The 18363-nt window shown below is 44.3% G+C and overlaps 1 protein-coding gene across 4 annotated transcripts in view; it reads left to right on the top strand.

The window, feature by feature from the left end:
• Window positions 1-16331, top strand: part of LOC133665294 (zinc finger protein 771-like) — a 17064-nt gene extending 733 nt beyond the window's left edge. Inside the window, exons 2-5 of one of the 4 annotated variants that reach the window (XM_062070550.1) lie at window positions 6014-7260; window positions 7783-7921; window positions 8058-8139; window positions 15749-16331. In XM_062070550.1, coding sequence (XP_061926534.1) covers window positions 6014-7260; window positions 7783-7921; window positions 8058-8139; window positions 15749-15806 — 1526 coding nt within the window. In that variant the 3' untranslated portion in view covers window positions 15807-16331. Of the gene's footprint in view, window positions 1-6013; window positions 7261-7690; window positions 9517-15748 lie in introns of those variants that run through there. The other 3 variants (XM_062070552.1, XM_062070549.1, XM_062070551.1) reach the window with 3 other exon arrangements.
• The last annotated feature ends 2032 nt before the right edge of the window (window positions 16332-18363 follow it).

Raw genomic sequence — 18363 nt, 5'->3', positions numbered from 1 at the left:
TATATATATATATATATATATATATATATATATATATATATATATATATATATATATATATATATATATATATATCCATCCATCCATCTTCTTCCGCTTATCCGAGGTCGGGTCGCGGGGGCAGCAGCCTAAGCAGGGAAGCCCAGACTTCCTTCTCCCCAGCCACTTCGTCTAGCTCCTCCCGAGGCGTTCCCAGGCCAGCCGGGAGACATAGTCACACACCTCCCTAGGGAGGCGTTCGGGTGGCAGATGCCCGAACCACCTCATCTGGCTCCTCTTGATGTGGAGGAGCAGCGGCTTTAGTGTGAGCTCCTCCTGGATGACAGAGCTTCTCACCCTATCTCTAAGGAAGAGCCCCGCCACCCGGCGGAGGAAGCTCATTTCGGCCGCTTGTACCCGTGATCTTGTCCTCTCCCTTAGAGATAGGGTGAGAAGCTCTGCCATCCGGGAGGAGCTCAAAGTAAAGCCACTGCTCCTCCACATGGAGAGGAGCCAGATGAGGTGGTTCGGGCATCTGGTGAGGATGCCACCCGAACGCCTCCCTAGGTAGGTGTTTAGGGCACGTCCGACCGGCAGGAGGCCACGGGGAAGACCCAGGACACGTTGGGATGATTATCTCTCCCGGCTGACCTGGGAACGCCTCGGGATCCCCCAGGACAGGGGTCGGCAACCTTTACCACTCAAAGAGCCATTTTGGAAAGTTTCACAAATTAAAGAAAACAATGGGAGCCACAAAATTTTTTTGAACATTTAAAATGAAAAACACAGCATACAAAGTTTAAATTGCTTTGCGCTATGTTAACCAGGGGTCTCTGACACACGCACCGGCACGCATCTCAATATGGAAATTTAATGTTAGTGCGGCCCGCGACTTTTAATGGAGTGGCGCTTTATAGCGTCTTTCTTGCCAACCCCCTCAAATTTCCGGGAGACTCCCAAATTTCAGGACGTGCTGGCACTGCTTTTAGCGCCCTCTACAGTCTGCCCAAACATCGTACCTGCTTGGCCACATGTTGAATGCAGCTTTTGCTTGCTCACGTAAGTGACAGCAAGGCATACTTGTTCAACAGCCACACAGCTTACACTGACGGTAGTCGTACAAAAACAACCTTAACACTGTTACGTTACAAATATGCGCCACACTTTGAACCCACACCAAAAAAGAATGACAATCACATTTCTGGAGAACATCTGCACTGTAACACAACATCAACACAACACAACAAATACCCAGAATCCCATGCAGCCCTAACTCTTCCGCTCAACCTACGCACGGAGAGGGGGGGGGGGGGGTTGATGTGTGGGGGGGTTTGGTGGTAGCGGGGGTGTATAATGTAGACCGGAAGAGTTAGTGTTGTGTTTATGTTGTGTTACGGTGCGGATGTTCTCCAGAAATGTGTTTGTCATTCTTTTTTGGTGTGGGTTCACAGTGTGGCGCATATTTGTAACGTAACAGTGTTAAAGTTGTTTTATACGGCTACCGTCAGTGTAAGCTGTGTGGCTGTTGAGCAAGTATGCCTTGCTGTCGCCTATGTGTGCAAGTAAAAGCAACATATAACATGTGGCCGGGCTGGCAGGCTGTTTGTAAATGCTATAGAGGACAATTAATGCAGTGCCATTAGGGCACGCCCTTGATTAGGTCATTAGAGTGAAAATAGGATAATATTTGCCCTGGGAGATTTCTAGGAGAGGCAGTCTCCTGGGAAAATCGGGGGGGTCGTTAAGTATACTGGGAAAACCGGGAGGGTCGACAAGTATGCAGCTGAGCCGCATCAGAGTGGTCAAAGAGCCGCATGCGGCTCCGGAGCCGCGGGTTGCCGACCCCTGCCCCAGGAGGAGCTGGATGAAGTGGTTGGGGAGAGGAAAGTCTGGGCTTCCCTGCTTAGGCTGCTGCCCCCACGACCCGACCTTGAATAATCGGAAGAAGATGGATGGATGGATGATGGTATTGCCCTAAAATATGAGCCCTCCTTTTAAGGCAACACTTGCCTTAACCTTAAAAAGTACCTTAAAAAGTACAAATTCGAGGCCTGCAAAGTTTGATATCAGTGGCCGCTATACGGAGTCCAAAAAAACGTTTTGGTATATAAAATGTGTGGCCAGTGGCTGCTATAGACAAGGTATACAACACTACTTTTTTCTGCGGGGGAAATCTTTGTGAGCGCCATAGACAGTTGGCCGCTAACACAGGTTTGACTGTATTATAGTTTTTATATTCACGTGTTCATTTATCATGACCAGCCCCCTCAAACCATGTCAACATCTCCCCAATCTTGTTCCATACGTTTGTGCTGGATTGTGATGCAAACATTGTTTGTCCAATTATATCTTGTATGTTATTCCTGTTTTATAATTCATTACCAGCCCCAAAACCTCCTCAAACTTGTCTCTATCGTCTGTGCTACATTTGTGCTGGACTGTGCCGCAAACATTTTTTGTCAAACAATAGTTTTCATGTTAACGTGTTAATATTCATAACCAGCACCCTTTGCCGCCCCCACCACTTTGTCAAAATGTCTCTCAACTTCTACTTGTATTGAATATTTCCATAGTGCATTAAAAACTGTTAAAAACCTTTGAAATATATATTATCTATAATTAGAGCCTTCTAAACATGAAATAACAGCCGTATAGTCACCTTTTCAGTCCTTTCAACCAATATAGTAGCCTGTAGTGTGTTCTTCTATTTACTGATAGCCTGGAGCATCCTCCAAGCATCACCCGGCCACCACAACATGATCACTACGTGGAAATAACCAGACAATACATCTAAATGCGACAACAAATGTCTTTATTTCATATGCATAATTACCGTATTTTCCGGACTATATAGTGTGCCGGTATGTAGGCAACACCCATTAGATTTTAGAAGAAAATATTTTTTCCCATATATTAGGGTTAGGGTTAGGCTTCCCATATATTATAAACCACAGACATATTCGTTGTGAAATGAGTTATTTACACATAAATATTTTGTAAATGTCTATTTACATACCTTAGTGCCTGTAACATGGCAGTAAAACGGCCGATTAAACAAAACAGAAGTCATCGTCATGGACCCACTAGCTGCGCAAGCTAACTCTCCAATCAGCTAAACGGACTCAACTCCACGGTGATGTTTTGGCGAATTTACTGAGGAATTTGTGAAACTGACACAATACAAAAAGAATGCCATTGTAAGTTAATAATACTAACACAGGTGCTCGTAAATGCGTTGGCATATTAGCTAATGATGCTAGCTTCATTACATTGCGATATCACGTACAAATATGCATGAAAACACTCCTACAGACATCACACATGGGATGGTTTCTTAAGTAAGAGTTCCATCCATCCATTTTGTACCGCTTATTCCCTTCGGGGTCGCGGGGGGCGCTGGAGCCTATCTCAGCTACAATCGGGCGGAAGGCGGGGTACACCCTGGACAAGTCGCCACCTCATCGCAGGGCCAACACAGATAGACAGACAACATTCACACTCACATTCACACACTAGGGCCAATTTAGTGTTGCCAATCAACCTATCTCCAGGTGCATGTCTTTGGAGGTGGGAGGGGCCTATCCCCAGGTGCATGTCTTTGGAGGTGGGAGGGGCCTATCCCCAGGTGCATGTCTTTGGAGGTGGGAGGGGCCTATCCCCAGGTGCATGTCTTTGGAGGTGGGAGGGGCCTATCCCCAGGTGCATGTCTTTGGAGGCCGGAGTACCCGGAGGGAACCCACGCAGTCACGGAGAGGCCATGCAAACTCCACACAGAAAGATCCTGAGCCCGGGATTGAACTCACGACTACTCAGGACCTTCGTATTGTGAGGCAGACGCACTAACCCCTCTGCCACTGTGCTGCCCTAAGTAAGAGTTGTTTTAGGTCTATTGTAAAACTTACAAACGTTGCTGTGAACGACTCTGGCTGTCGTCCGGGTTCGCAGGACCATCAAGGAAGGACATTCTTGAGCAGGGTTGTGACTTCTTTATTATTTCAATAAGAAAATGATTTTGCGAGTTGCTTTTCAGCTCCTCTTCCCTGCTCGCTCTTCGGCTCCCTTTTCAGCCGGCCGCGTCTTCTGCGTCTCGCTCTCGGTCGCTTCCTCTCGCGCTCAGCATCCGCTTCTCGCTCCGCTTCTCGCTCCGCTTCTCGCTCCGCTGCATGTCTTGCTGCTTGCTCTGCTGCGTGTCTCGCTTCTCGCTCCTCATGCACCGCTGGCTCTCCACCTCTCTCTTCCCCGTCGCTCTCGGCTGCCGTCCCTTTAAACACTGAGAGGGGATTGCTTGATTGTGCTTAGCTGCCCGATCCACGCACCTGCAGTCCATTTGGCCGTGGGTCCGCCGGCCACGCCTCCTCGCCGCCATCTTGGAGTGGGTTCGGTGTGCCCTGCCTCATTGTCGGACCGCCGGCCACGCCTCCCCACCGTTGCTTAGAGTGATGGATGAAGAATCCATATGAGTAGAAACGCTATGGATGACTAGAATACCCGATGGCATTCCAACTTCCTGGTCAAAGCTCAGTCTAAACAGAAGGGCAATAAACTAATCTAAAAATGACGCCATGGCACAAACAATAACACACTTATTCTGTGTCTGCTTTTTTTTTTTTTTTTTAACTATTTGCATTATGGCCGTCAGCAAAGAAAAATCCTTAAATTAGCCGCACTGTTTTATAAGCCACAAACAAAGAGCGGCTTAAAGTGCGGAATTTACGGTTATGAAAACGGACAATATTGTTTAAGATCACAACATAATCAATATTAAATACATTGTTATTACAAAGTTACAAAACTACAAAGTGCCGCAACAAGAAGGGTGCCTAACGACTCGGCTCACGTCGTCATAACTTTGGAAATCATTAAATCGAAAATGGAATGAATAATGTACAAAATCAACAGCAAAAAACCCCTGGGCACACACTCAAAGAGCGTACAGGACACCGGCTCGGCACAATCTTGGGGATTATGTTTCTACTGCAAACAAAAATACATGACTTGCAGGCCTTGAATTTTCACTTTTTAAGGTCAAGGCAAGTGTTGCCTTAAAGGAGGGCTCAAATTGTAGGGCACCAAGGCAAACATTGTTTTCTTTCCAGGCAGGAAATATAAAAATGTGAGCAAATGTGCTGGGTCAAAAGTATACATACAGCAACGTTAATATTTGCTTACATGTCCCTTGGCAAGTCTGCTGGAATTGTTGACCACTCCTCTTGACAAAATTGGTGCAGTTCAGCTAAATGTGTTGGTTTTCTGACATGGACTTGTTTCTTCAGCATTGTCCACACGTATAAGTCAGGACTTTGGGAAGGCCATTCTAAAACCTTCATTCTAGCCTGATTTAGCCATTCCTTTACCACTTTTGACGTGTGTTTGGGGTCATTGTCCTGTTGCGCCCAAGACCCAACCTCCGGGCTGATGATTTTAGCTTGTCCTGAAGAATTTGGAGGTAATCCTCCTTTTTCATTGTCCCATTTACTCTCTTTAAAGCAGCAGTTCCATTGGCAGCAAAACAGGCCCAGAGCATAATACTACCACCATGCGTGACGGTAGGCTTGGTGTTCCTGGGATTAAAGGCCTCACCCTTTCTCCTCCAAACATATTGCTGGGTATTGTGGCCAAACAGCTCAGTTTTTGTTTCATCTGACATCGCATGGACAAAGATAAGACCTTCTGGAGGAACATTCTGTGGTCAGAATTATTATGTTCCTTACAAGTGTATGTAAACTTTTGATCGTGACTGTATCCTAGTCACGCCCGTTGTGTCCTTGGGCAAGACACTTCACCCTTGCTCCTGATGGCTGCTGGTTAGCGCCTTGCATGGCAGCTCCCGCCATCAGTGTGTGAATGTGTGTGTGAATGGGTGAATGTGGAAATACTGTCAAAGCGCTTTGAGTACCTTGAAGGTAGAAAAGCGCTATACAAGTATACCGTAACCCATTTATCATTTATTTATGTTGGTGCTGGACAATGTCTCATATGACAGAGCAAAACTGGCCTTTTCTAAAGCTTGGGTTTGTCTTCTCGTGTTCCGCAGACGTCGATGATGAGCAGGAGGAAGAACCACCACTCTTTTGCATAAACAAGGAAGAAGAGGTGCCCCAGCCTCCAAACATTAACAATGAAGAGGAGGTACCACAGCCCCAATACATTAAAGAGGAAGAGGAGGAACACAGCATCAGTCAGGAGGGAGATCATATTGAAGGACTGGTGGAGTTCCCAGTGACTGGTGTCCCTGTGAAGAGTGAAGATGATGAAGTCAAAGGTGAAAGTGAGGAGAAGAGAGAGGCGGAGCCTCCAAGCAGCAGCTCAACACAACACATGACAACAGAAGCTGATGGAGACCACTGTGGAGGATCACAAGCAGACAAGCTCTTAGCTCCACTATCAGATAGTGAGGACACAACGTCACACTCTCCTGACACTAAAGATGAAAGGACATGGGACCCTGACAACTTTTACTGGAAATGTTCTCACTGTGACAAAAGTTTTGGCCTCAAAAAGTCTCTAAATAGACACATGAAAAATCACACTGGAGAGAAACCATTTCCGTGCTCGGCGTGTAATCAAGTATTCAGCATAAAAGCAGACCTGATAAAACACGCAAGAATACACACTCAAGAGAAACCTTTTCCTTCTTCAGTGTGTGACGAACCTTTCACATGGAGTGAAAGTTTGAAAAGACACATAAGAAGACACCCTGGAGTGAAACTATTTTTCTGTTCGGTGTGTGGGGCAGGTTTTGCTAAAAAGGACAGTTTGAATAAACATATGACAACACACACGGGAGAAAAACCTTTTTCCTGCGCAACCTGTGGCATGTGTTTTTCAAGGAAGGACAGTTTGAGAGAGCACACAAGAAGACACACCGGAGAAAAACCTTTTCCCTGCTCAACCTGTGGTTTATGTTTTTCCAGGAGGGACCGATTGAAAGAGCACACAAGAACGCACACTGGAGAAAAACCTTTTTCCTGCTCCGTGTGTGATTCAAATTTTGGCCGAGGTGATTATTTGAAAATCCACATGAGAATGCACACTGGAGAAAAACCTTTCTCCTGTACAACCTGTGGTTTATGTTTTACAAGGAAGAGCAGTTTGAATTATCACACGAGAATACACACTGGGGGGAAAGTGCTGAGTTGCAGTGTGTGTGAGGAAAAATTCTCTCATGAGTACCAACTCAGCAAACACAAGTGTGCTGGTGAGAACAGCGGCAGTAAAATAGAAAAGCGCTCCGCAGACCTCCACCAGGATCCGGATGTTGATCAGGATCAACACCGAAATGTAATCACTTGTTCCTTATCCCATTTCTGACATGTCCTGAAAGTTGCACTGATGTCCAACCATACCTTTGTTTTATTTTGTTATGATGCAAACTACCTGCCTGACAATCAAACATAGTTACTTTTAGGTACTTTTCAATTACTTCAATGGCAAGCATGAAAATATGTTTCTTAGTTACACATCCTGGAAAACAACATCCACACAACAGTTTATATTTATTAGACTTAGACTTCCTTTTATTGTCATTCAAATTTGAACTTTACAGTACAGATAAGAACGCAGTTTGGTTGCATTAGCTCGTGGTAGTGCAGGATAAAAGAGCAATAAGGTGCAGATATAAATAAATAGATTACTGTACAGATAAATATATTGCACTTTTGCATATGCATCCACGTTTATGGATGTATGTTATATTGTCCTTATATTCCAGCGAGTTAATCCATTTTGGGGGTTAATTATGCACACCTTTTTGTCACGGCCCGGGCGCCCTCATCTGTGCGCTCTGCTGATTGCGCCTCCAAGAGCGCACCTTCGCGTGTCAGTCCTGCTGCAGCCGGCAGCTTCAGTCAATCTTCGGCAATCGGCACACCTGAAGTTGATCAGAGGTCCTGCCTTCAAAAGCCTGCACAACCTGCTACTCCGGGCCGGAACGTAGTCTTCGGTTCGAGTACACTACCCCTTCGTTCCCGAGTTTCGAGCTGTGCGCCTCGTCTCACCCCGCGTTTCCTCTGCTTCCATGACTGCCTCTTGGATCTCGACATCCCGCTTGGACACGGACCTTCTTCGCCCCGCTATAGCGCCCCGACTTCCTGCCTGCTCACGGACGTCCGAGCTCTGCTGTGTCCCTCCTGATCTTCCGCCTCTCGCTCAACACTACCGGTAACACTCAACAGCTAATCTCCACACAAAGTCACACACCATACACACTTTGGATCTAGTCACACTCTATTCACTCGTTTATTTAGATTATTGCTTGTTATTATATATGTACAGTATATATTGTGTATATATATATATAAAACATCATAGAGTTAAATACTACGCCCCTTTGTGGTCTGTGCCGTCTACTCCCCCCGTACATGTGACCTTGTAGAATAAGATATCTGTTTTTCTTGAATAATGCTCTGAATCTTTGAGACGGCACACCTGTTCCAAGTTGCCAGTCAGGCCCTTTTGTCAGTGCTGGATCATTGCTTGCCCTTGCTTAGTGATCGTTGTTTCGCTTGTGCTTGTAATGGCAAGTTTCCTGTACACTTCCCAGCTGCACTATTTCTACCTTGTTATTGAGTATTGACTTTATTGACGTAAAGTAAAGTGAACCACCGAACGTAACAATAACAATGTACAGTATTAACCTTGGAGACTGAACTTCTACGGTATCTCCCTCCAGCTGCTTCTTTGTCATACACACCATCAGCAGCTTGTACATACTTTCATGGATACGCGTTTGCCTTTTAGACGTTGTTTTAACATTATCTGCTGTATCAGGACAAGAAAACTTGTAATGTTGTGTTCGTAAGTCTTGAGTAAGATGATAAAAGTGATATTAGACAATCAGACTGTTTTTATGCTAATAGGCCATGTTATTCTTAAATGATCTATTAAATTTATTTCATGGTAAGCATATATATATACTTATGTATACATCTATACATACATATGTATACATATATGTATATTTATTTATAAACAATAAGTATCACTGTTGGCGTTAATGCATTTTTTAATGTATTTTTACGAATTGAAATAAAAAAGGATTCGCATTTCTGGATTATTTTTTTTTTACTGACCCTGCCTTCTCCGTGTCAAAACATTTTTTTTAATCCATAATCGCATTGTGCCTGTGTTTTATATTATTTATATTTGCCGGTGTCGTGCGAAATTCTGTATCCCTGAAATATTCTGTATCCCCTGCCGCGGGAAAGAGCATTTGGGCGGAGCTCTGTTCGGGGCGGTATGGCTCGGTCGGTAGAGTGGCCGTGCCAGCAACTTGAAGGGTTCCAGGTTTGATTCCCGCTTCTGCCAACCTAGTCAACTTCCGTTGTGTCCTTGGGCAAGACACTTTACCCACCTGCTCCCAGTGCCACACACACTGGTTTAAAAATGTAACTTAGATATTGGGTTTCACTATGGAAAGCGCTTTGAGTCACTAGAGAAAAGCGCTATATAAATATAATTCACTTCACTTGACTTCCTTGTTCAGACAGTGGCAGCATTTCCATGTTATTAGCGATGTCAATGATACAAAATGTGGATTCTTACGATCATGCTTTGATCGTCAAAAATGTTGTTGGTGTAACATGTGACATTCCTACCCCAATAAATGCTTTTGATCATATGTACATGATGTGTTGTACTTGTATTCACATCACTGCTTCTCTATTGTATACCTGTCATGATGCAGAAGGGTTGATCAGCCTACATATTTTATGGAAATTACATTAATAACATCCTGTAATTTGGTTTATTATTTCATCTTCTGATAGATTATATAGTGTACATGCGGTAAAGTCTGCAAGAACATCCATGGCTTAAACATCCACCAAGCGAGGAAGAAGTGCCTGATGGGAGCAGAAGCAACACAACGCACAGGTGTTACACCTGGTGAGACGCAGGAGGTGCCAGGCCCGGAGTCACCCCATAGTGCCCAGAACCTCCATGTGTTGCAAACTGCTCCCTCGAGCATCAAGTCTGAACGGAGGCGGATCAAGTGGCCTGCAGCTAGCATGACCTCACTCTGGAAGCAACTCGATGACGATGTCGACCAAATTCTGGAGGCAACGGCGAAGGGAGAAACCGACGGGAAGCTGCAAGCTATGACAACAATCATTGTCAGCATTGCAGCTGAACGGTTCGGCGAGGAGGAGAAGAGAAGCTCCGGAACCACGTACTCAAAGAACCACAGAGCTGTAAGGATCCACAACATTAGGCAGGAGATGAAAGCGCTGAAGTTCCAGTACAAGGCGGCAGGACATGAGGAACGCACTGGCCTGGCCCTGCTGATGTGCATCCTTCGTAAAAAGATCAGAATTCTCCGTCGGGCAGAGTGGCATCGGAGGCGGCGACGCGAGAGGGCACGTAAACGTGCTGCTTTCATCGCTAACCCCTTCAAGTTCACGAAGGATTTGCTGGGACAGAAGCGCAGTGGCAAACTGGCCTCCTCGCAGGAAGACATAGATCAACATCTGAAGCAGACGTACAGTGACCCCGCAAGAGAGCAGGAGTTGGGAGAGTGTAACAACCTCATGGACCCCCCTGAACCAGAAATGCAGTTTGATATGTCGGAGCTGCAGCTAAAGGAAGTCAGGGAGGTTGTCCGCAGAGCGAGGGCAAGCTCTGCACCGGGACCGAGCGGCACTTCATACAAAGTGTATAAGAACTGTCCCAAACTCCTGCAGCATCTTTGGAAAATCCTGCGAGTCTTCTGGAGAAGGGGGAGGATCCCTGAGCAATGGCGAGTGGCGGAAGGGGTATGGATCCCAAAGGAGGAAAACTCCACTCAGCAGGACCAGTTCCGCATCATCTCCCTGCTGTGCGTTGAGGCAAAGGTTTTCTTCAGCGCTGTTTCCAAACGACTGTGTACCTACCTGGCAAAGAACACCTACATCGATACATCTGTCCAGAAAGGCGGCATTTCAGGAATGTCAAGATGTATGGAGCATACCCGTGTGGTGACGCAGCTCATTCAGGAGGCTCGAGAGAACAAGGGCAACCTATCAGTACTGTGGCTTGACCTGGCAAACACATTCGGCTCCATTCCGCACAAGCTCGTTCAACTCACTCTGATGAAACATCATGTACCCAGCAGGTGTAGAGACCTCATTGCTGATTACTACAGCAATTTCAGGATGAGGGTCTCTTCCGGACCAACGACATCCAGTTGGCACAAAGTGGAGATTGGTATTATCACAGGGTGTACTATCTCTGTGACACCGTTCTCACTAGCCATGGACATGCTCACCAAGTCTGCTGAGCCAGAGTGCAGAGGGCCCCGCACAAATTCCGGACAAAGGCAACCACCCATCAGGGCATTCATGGATGACCTCACAGTCATGACAGAATCAGTCCCAGGCTGCCGTTGGATTCTGAAGGGACTTGAAAAGTTGGTGGAGTGGGCCCGGATGCGTTTCAAACCCGCCAAATCCAGATCAATGGTGCTGAAGAAGGGGAAGGTGGAGGACAAGTTCCGGTTTAACATCACAGGCACGGCCATTCCAACTATCTCAGAGAAGCCAGTCAAGAGCTTGGGCAAGGTTTTTGACTGCTCTTTGAGAGACACAACCTCCATCCAGTTGACATGCGCTGAGTTGGATGGCTGGCTGAAATCTGTGGACAAGTCAGGCTTACCTGGGAAGTTTAAAGCCTGGATTTACCAGCATGGCATTCTTCCCAGGATCCTGTGGCCCCTCCTCATCTACTCGTTCCCCATCTCGACAGTTGAGATCCTAGAACGGAGGGTCAGCAACCACCTCCGGAGATGGCTGGAGCCTGAGTAGCATTGCACTCTACGGGAACAGCAACAAACTGCAGTTGCCTTTCAAATCCTTGGAGGAGGAATTTAAGGTAACTAGAGCCAGAGAAGTGGTACAGTACAGGGACTCAAGTGATCCAAAGGTGGCCAAAGCAGGGATCCAAGTGAGGACTGGCAGGAAATGGAGGGCAGAGGAAGCAGTTCAAGAGGCAGATGCAAGGCTGCGACACAGGAGCCTGGTTGGAGCAGTCACACGGGGTCGAGCTGGGCTAGGATCCTTTCCAACTCCCCAACTGAACACTGGGCAAGGCAAGGCAACTTTATTTGTATAGCGCTTTTCATACACAAGGCAGACCCAAAGTGCTTCACAGACAACAAAGTGAAATGAAAGAAAACAAAAGCAAAACTGAAATGCAGACAACAAAAACAAAAACACTGCGGACGTCAAAAGTCAAAAGATTAAAATATTTAGCTGAAAGCTAAGGTGAACATAAAAGTCTTCAGTCTAGTTTTAAAAGTAGTCAGAGTTGGGGAAAGTCTGACATCTTCAGGAAGTTTATTCCAGCTATTTGTTGCATAGTGACTGAATGATGCTCTCCCTTGATTTGAGTTTACTCTTGGAACCGCTAACAGATTGGTCTCAGAAGATCTTAGTGATCTAGAGGGCTTATATAGTGGGAGCATATCAGTGATATACTTGGGCCCTAGACCATGTAGTGATTTATATGTGAGCAGGAGGATTTTGAAATCAATTCTCTGATGTACAGGGAGCCAATGTAAGGATTTAAGAATTGCTGTAATGTGCTCACATTTTTTGGTCTTTGTTAGAACTCTAGCAGCAGCGTTCTGAACAAGCTGTAGCTGCCTGGCAGTTTTTTTGGGAAGACCTGCAAGGAGACCATTACAATAGTCTAGCCTACTGGTAATAAAGGCATGTACAAGTTTTTCAAAGTCTTGAGCTGACATGAGCCCTCTAAGTCTTGTTACATTTTTGTTACTGATTTGATGTGACTGTCGAAATGTAAATCAGAATCTAAAATAACCCCAAGATTTCTGGCTTTATTTGAGGTTTTCAGGGACAGTGATTGAAGGTGTTGGACGACTTTAAACCTTTTTTTTTTAGCACCAAAAACAATTATCTCAGTTTTATCTTCATTTAGTTGTAGGAAATGTTGGCACATCCAGTGTTTGACTTGCTCAATGCACTGGCACAGAAGATCTATGGGGCGATAGTCATTTGGTGATAGCGCTACATAGAATTGGGTGTCATCGGCATAGCAATGATGGTCAATGTTATTATTTTGCATGATTTGTCCTAGTGGGAGCATACAGATGTTAAATAAAGTCGGCCCCAAGATTGAACCTTGGGGGACTCCACACGTTACGTTGGTTGGTTCTGATTCAAAATCACCAATGGAAACAAAATAGTTCCTATCTTGTAGATATGACTTGAACCAGCTTAAAACTGTGCCTGAGATCCTAGGGGGAAGAAAGGCCGACGTCTTGTTCAGGATGAGGTGAGAGCGGCAGTGGAGGAGACAAGAACCTGCAAGGCTGTTGGAATGAAGCAACAGGGAGCTTGGACAAGATGGGACAATGCGGTTGAGAGGAGAGTGACCTGGGCTGAGCTTTGGAAAGCCGAGCCGCAACGCATCAAATTTCTCATCCAGGCAGTGTATGACGGGCTCCCAAGCCCTTCAAACCTGCACACATGGGGCATAGCAGAGACACCAGCATGCCCACTGTGCTCCAAGCGAGGAAACCTGGAACACATCCTCAGTTGCTGTACAAGGGCACTTGGAGATGGAAGGTACAGGTGGAGGCATGACCAAGTCCTGAAGACCATCGCTGAAGCCATTAGCACAGGACTGGCATGGGCAAAACAGTTCCACCCCTCCAAGAAAACCATCGCCTTTGTCAGAACTGGGGACACGCCAACTCCTGCTAGTAGAACATCAGCAGGCATCCTGACGTCTGCAAAAGACTGGCAGTTGTTGGTGGACCTTGAAAACCAGCTGAAGTTCCCCAGCCACATCGCAGTCACCACCCTGCGACCAGACATTGTCCTTGTGTCTGAGTCCACCAAACAAGCTGTGCTGCTGGAGCTGACAGTCCCGTGGGAAGATCGCCTCGAAGGAGCCTTCGAGAGGAAGCTCTCCAAGTATGCAGGACTGGTCAGCGACTGTCAACAGGCTGGTTGGAGAGCAAGGTGTTTCCCTGTGGAGGTTGGATGCAGAGGATTTGCAGCCCGTTCCTTGGTCAGAGCCTTCAGCAGTTTGGGCATCGATGGAGAGAGAAAGAGGAGAGCCATCCGCAGTACCACCGAAGCGGCGGAAAGGGCCTCGAGATGATTGTGGCTCAAAAGAGGAGATCCTTGGAGTCATGGTAGCTAGCTAGCCATCTGGACACAAGCCGGGGGATTTGATCACCCCCGGTTGGGTCGCTTGGAGGAGGGCGTATGACCAGTTGAGAGACCCGAAACGCCCGGTGAATCCAAGAGGTCACTGAGGATGTGTCCAGACTAAGCATCAGTAGATGTATGTACACAGCAGTATTCTTTCTTTCTTTTTTTTAGTTCATTTCGAGCATGAACACACTTACAGTATAGTACATCACACAATTTCATATCATTTCTCTTTACATCATGTCCGAAAAGGAGTAGGAAGAAGCAAAGCTTATTTATTCCTACCCTTTTCTCACTTCAGAGTGTTTACAGATACATATGTTCATTTACTGACTACTTTTTGTTACACAATTACAGTCGTGGTCAAAAGTTTACATACACTTGTAAGGAACATCATGTCATGGCTGTCTTGAGTTTCCAATCATTTCTACAACTCTTATTTTTTGTGAGAGTGATTGGAGCACATGCTTGTTGGTCACAAAAAACATTCATGAAGTTTGCTTCTTTTATGCATTTATTATGGGTCTACTGGAAATGTGAGCAAATGTGCTGAGTCAAAAGTATACATACAGCAATGTAGTTTGCTCACTGCAGCAGCTGCAGTGAGCAAACTCGTCCACTAGATGGCGCTATAGCACAAACAATAACACACTTATTCAGTGTTTGCTTGTTTTTTTGTTTTGTTTTTAACTATTTGCATTTGGGCCGTCAGCGAAGAAAAATCCATAAATTAGCTGCACCATTTTATAAGCCGCAGGGCTCAAAGCGTAGGAAAAAAAAGCGGTTTATTGTCCGGAATTTTCAGTAATCTAATTTAGCTACTTTCAAATAATATAATCAGTAAAGTAACAAAGGTGTTTTTTTTAAGGAGTAATCAGATAACTTGTATATCTTATTCCACCAAAATAATCACTGTAGTGCTCCCCGAAGAACCTGGACTCACTGATGCCTCATTTTCGGGTATGTGAAATTGTGTTTTTTTAACATTAATTTTCACGTCAAAACATCACTTGCGTGTATTTTGAATGAGATATGCATAAAAATAGGACATAAACTAAATTAATTCGTAATAAAAAGTATTATAAGAGCTGTTTGTCTATTTTATGGAGGGACGTAGTTAGTCATAGAACTGGCACCCAATGTTAGTAAAAAAGTATTGCTTTTGAATCGAGAATCGGTTCTGAATTGAATCGTGTGGTGCCAAAGATTCACAGCCCTAGTAGCCAGCGAGAAGGTATATTTTGGACCTGACGGATTGTAAACAGAGGTCAAAACACTGGAAATATATTACCCGAGGGGGCGTGGCTACAGGAGACTTATAGAATGTTATAGATGTTAAAGAATTTGACCTGACATAATCAGTGATAGTAAATGATCTCGTAAAAACTCTGTGGTACATTACATGAGACATGTAAGTGTGAAAAAGACAGCCAGAAGGGGTTAATAAATGACAATAAATCTAAATGTCAAATATATTGTAGAAATGCACCCAATTTGCAGGAAATGTAGTCTTGATTTTCAAAATGTTCTGTCGGGGTTTGCGTGGCAGCACTTCCTGCTGATAGAAATGTTTCAATTTTTTTTCCTTAATGTTCCTTTTTTTTCCCTCAAAGGGTGCTCACATGCCTGTACTTTAGACCAGACCAGTGTCCTACAGGCGTCAACAATTAAATTCTCCTAAGCAGGAGGAGCCACAGCCCCCCAACCTCAAAGATGAAGAAAAAGAACTCTGCATCAGTCAGGAGGGAGAGCATATTGAAGGACTGGTGGAGTTCCCAGTGACTGGTGTCCCTGTGAAGAGTGAAGATGATGAGGTCAAAGGTGAAAGTGAGGAGAAGAGAGAGGCGGAGCCTCCAAGCAGCAGCTCAACACAACACATGACAACAGAAGCTGATGGAGACCACTGTGGAGGATCACAAGCAGACCAGCTCGTAGCTCCACTATCAGATAGTGAGGACACAACGTCACACTCTCCTGACACTGATGATGAAGACTCTAAAGATGATAAGACATGTCACACTGACAACACTCACTTCAAATGTTCTGATAAAACCTTTAAATACCATAGTCTTCTGAAAGCACATATGAGAAGACACCAGAGGTGGGACCAAGTCATTGTTTTGCAAGTCATAAGTAAGTCTCAAGTCTTTGCCCTCAAGTCCCGAGTCAAGTCCAAAGTCAAGACTGGAAAGTCTTAAGTCACGTCCCAAGTCCTGCATTTTGAGTTTCGAGTCCTTTCAAGTCATTTTAACCACGGACTAATATATTTACACAGAGTGTGTATGCTTTTAAACCGCTGTATTTATTTATTAAAACAAGTGCATTTGAAATAGCAGGTAAAAAATAGTGCTGATAATGCACTTCATGCTAGCACTATTAACTAGTCATTTTAAACATTTAACTCATTCCTTTACAGAATAAACACATTTGAAAAAACAAGTGCAACTGTACTTATTTGCACAAAAGTGTATTCCCGTGGCATATTACATTGTAACTAGTTCCACAGCAGTTTTTATCCTGTTCTTACCTTATCTCATTGATCTCATCTCATACTGTATGTGTGTTTATGTGTGCGTACACATGAAAAACATAACAAATACATGAACATAACAATGAACAGAGTTGTACTTTTTAGATGTCAGGGCCCTATGCAATATGTACACATATTCTTAATATAGTATACATTTGAACTGACCTTTATTTGACTATGTTTGTCTTTTTGTAGGTGGCTAAAATACGCGGTGCTGATGACCGCCGTCTAACGTTACGTTACTGTGTGTGATACATTGACTAACGTAACGTTATGTGTAGGTACCTCATGCAACCCTGCTTAAAAAAAATCACTTGACAAAAAGTATGAGTAAGGTAGCGAACTGCAGTGGACGCAACAGATTGCCGTGTTTGCAATGACGTTATAACCATAGACATCTTATAAGTAGACGCAGCATTGGCTGCTGTGACGAGAGAAATTCGGCCACCATCTTGAAGTGGTGATGAGCCGGCGAGCAGCCTAAACTGACAGTTGACAGGTAGAAAACAAAGATGCGTTTTTCTACTCAAATGAGCGGACTGTTGAAAATAGGAATCGGGGGATTACTTTTCACAAGTAAGATTTAACATTAACGTACAATTGGTTGTATTTTGTGAAAAGAATATTACCACAGAGTTGAGAAGCAGCAAAGATCTTCAATATTTGTATGTGAAAATCACAAATAAATCTTCTGGGGGAGGATGACCCCCCCTACAGGGGTTTGGTTTACAAACTTTTAGCCCCACTGTTAAGTGTAATACTGTTGTACGCCCTTACCCAATGTGTCCATTAGAGGGCAGTGTTTACCTCCGTGTTATCTGACACCTATACTTCCTGTTCCGGTGTCATATGTCATGAGTCATTCTGTGTGTTGAGCGGCAACACGTTACGATGCTGCCGCTACAATAAATATTCCTACAAGGCTAAAGAGAAAATGTGTCTGACGAGAGTTTGAATACATCTTGAGCTCAACAGGTTATGGGCCCAGTCACACAAGTTTAGAGCAACAACAAGGTAACAGAAGTAAGAAGAACTGTTAGCCAAGAGAAGCTACTAGACTAGCCAGGATAAAGATGGCGCCGAGAGAACCCCGCGAAAATTGAGGACTCTAAAAGCCACAGCCTGAGCAACGTTTTGGAGATGGCAAACTATAAAAAAAAGAATAATAATAATAAAAGTGAAAATGGCCAGAGCAGGAACGCTACAACAGCAGATTGTCTTCGATGGAACAGAAGATAAGTATGATCTATGGCAGGGGTCACCAACCTTTTTGAACCAAGAGCTACTTCTTGGGTACTGATTAATGCGAACGGCTACCAGTTTGATACACACTTATATAAATTGCCAGAAATAGCCAATTTGCTCAATTTACCTTTAACTCTATGTTATTATTAATAATTAATGATATTTACACTTAATTGAACGGTTTAAAAGAGGAGAAAACACGAAATAAATGACAATTAAATTTTGAAACATAGTTTATCTTCAATTTCAACTCTTTAAAATTCAAAATTCAACCGAAAAAAAGAAGAGAAAAACTAGCTAATTCAAATGTTTTTGAAAGAATTAAATTTATGGAACATCATTAGTAATTTTTCCTGATTAAGATTCATTTTAGAATTTTGATGACATGTTTTAAATAGGTTAAAATCCAATCTGCACTTTGTTAGAATATATAATAAATTGGACCAAGCTATA

This window comes from Entelurus aequoreus, linkage group LG14, assembly GCF_033978785.1.
Source record: "Entelurus aequoreus isolate RoL-2023_Sb linkage group LG14, RoL_Eaeq_v1.1, whole genome shotgun sequence".
In the NCBI taxonomy this organism is placed as follows: domain Eukaryota; kingdom Metazoa; phylum Chordata; class Actinopteri; order Syngnathiformes; family Syngnathidae; genus Entelurus; species Entelurus aequoreus.
The sequence above is the reverse complement of the archived record's forward strand: the minus strand, read 5'-3'. Positions and strand labels throughout refer to the sequence as shown.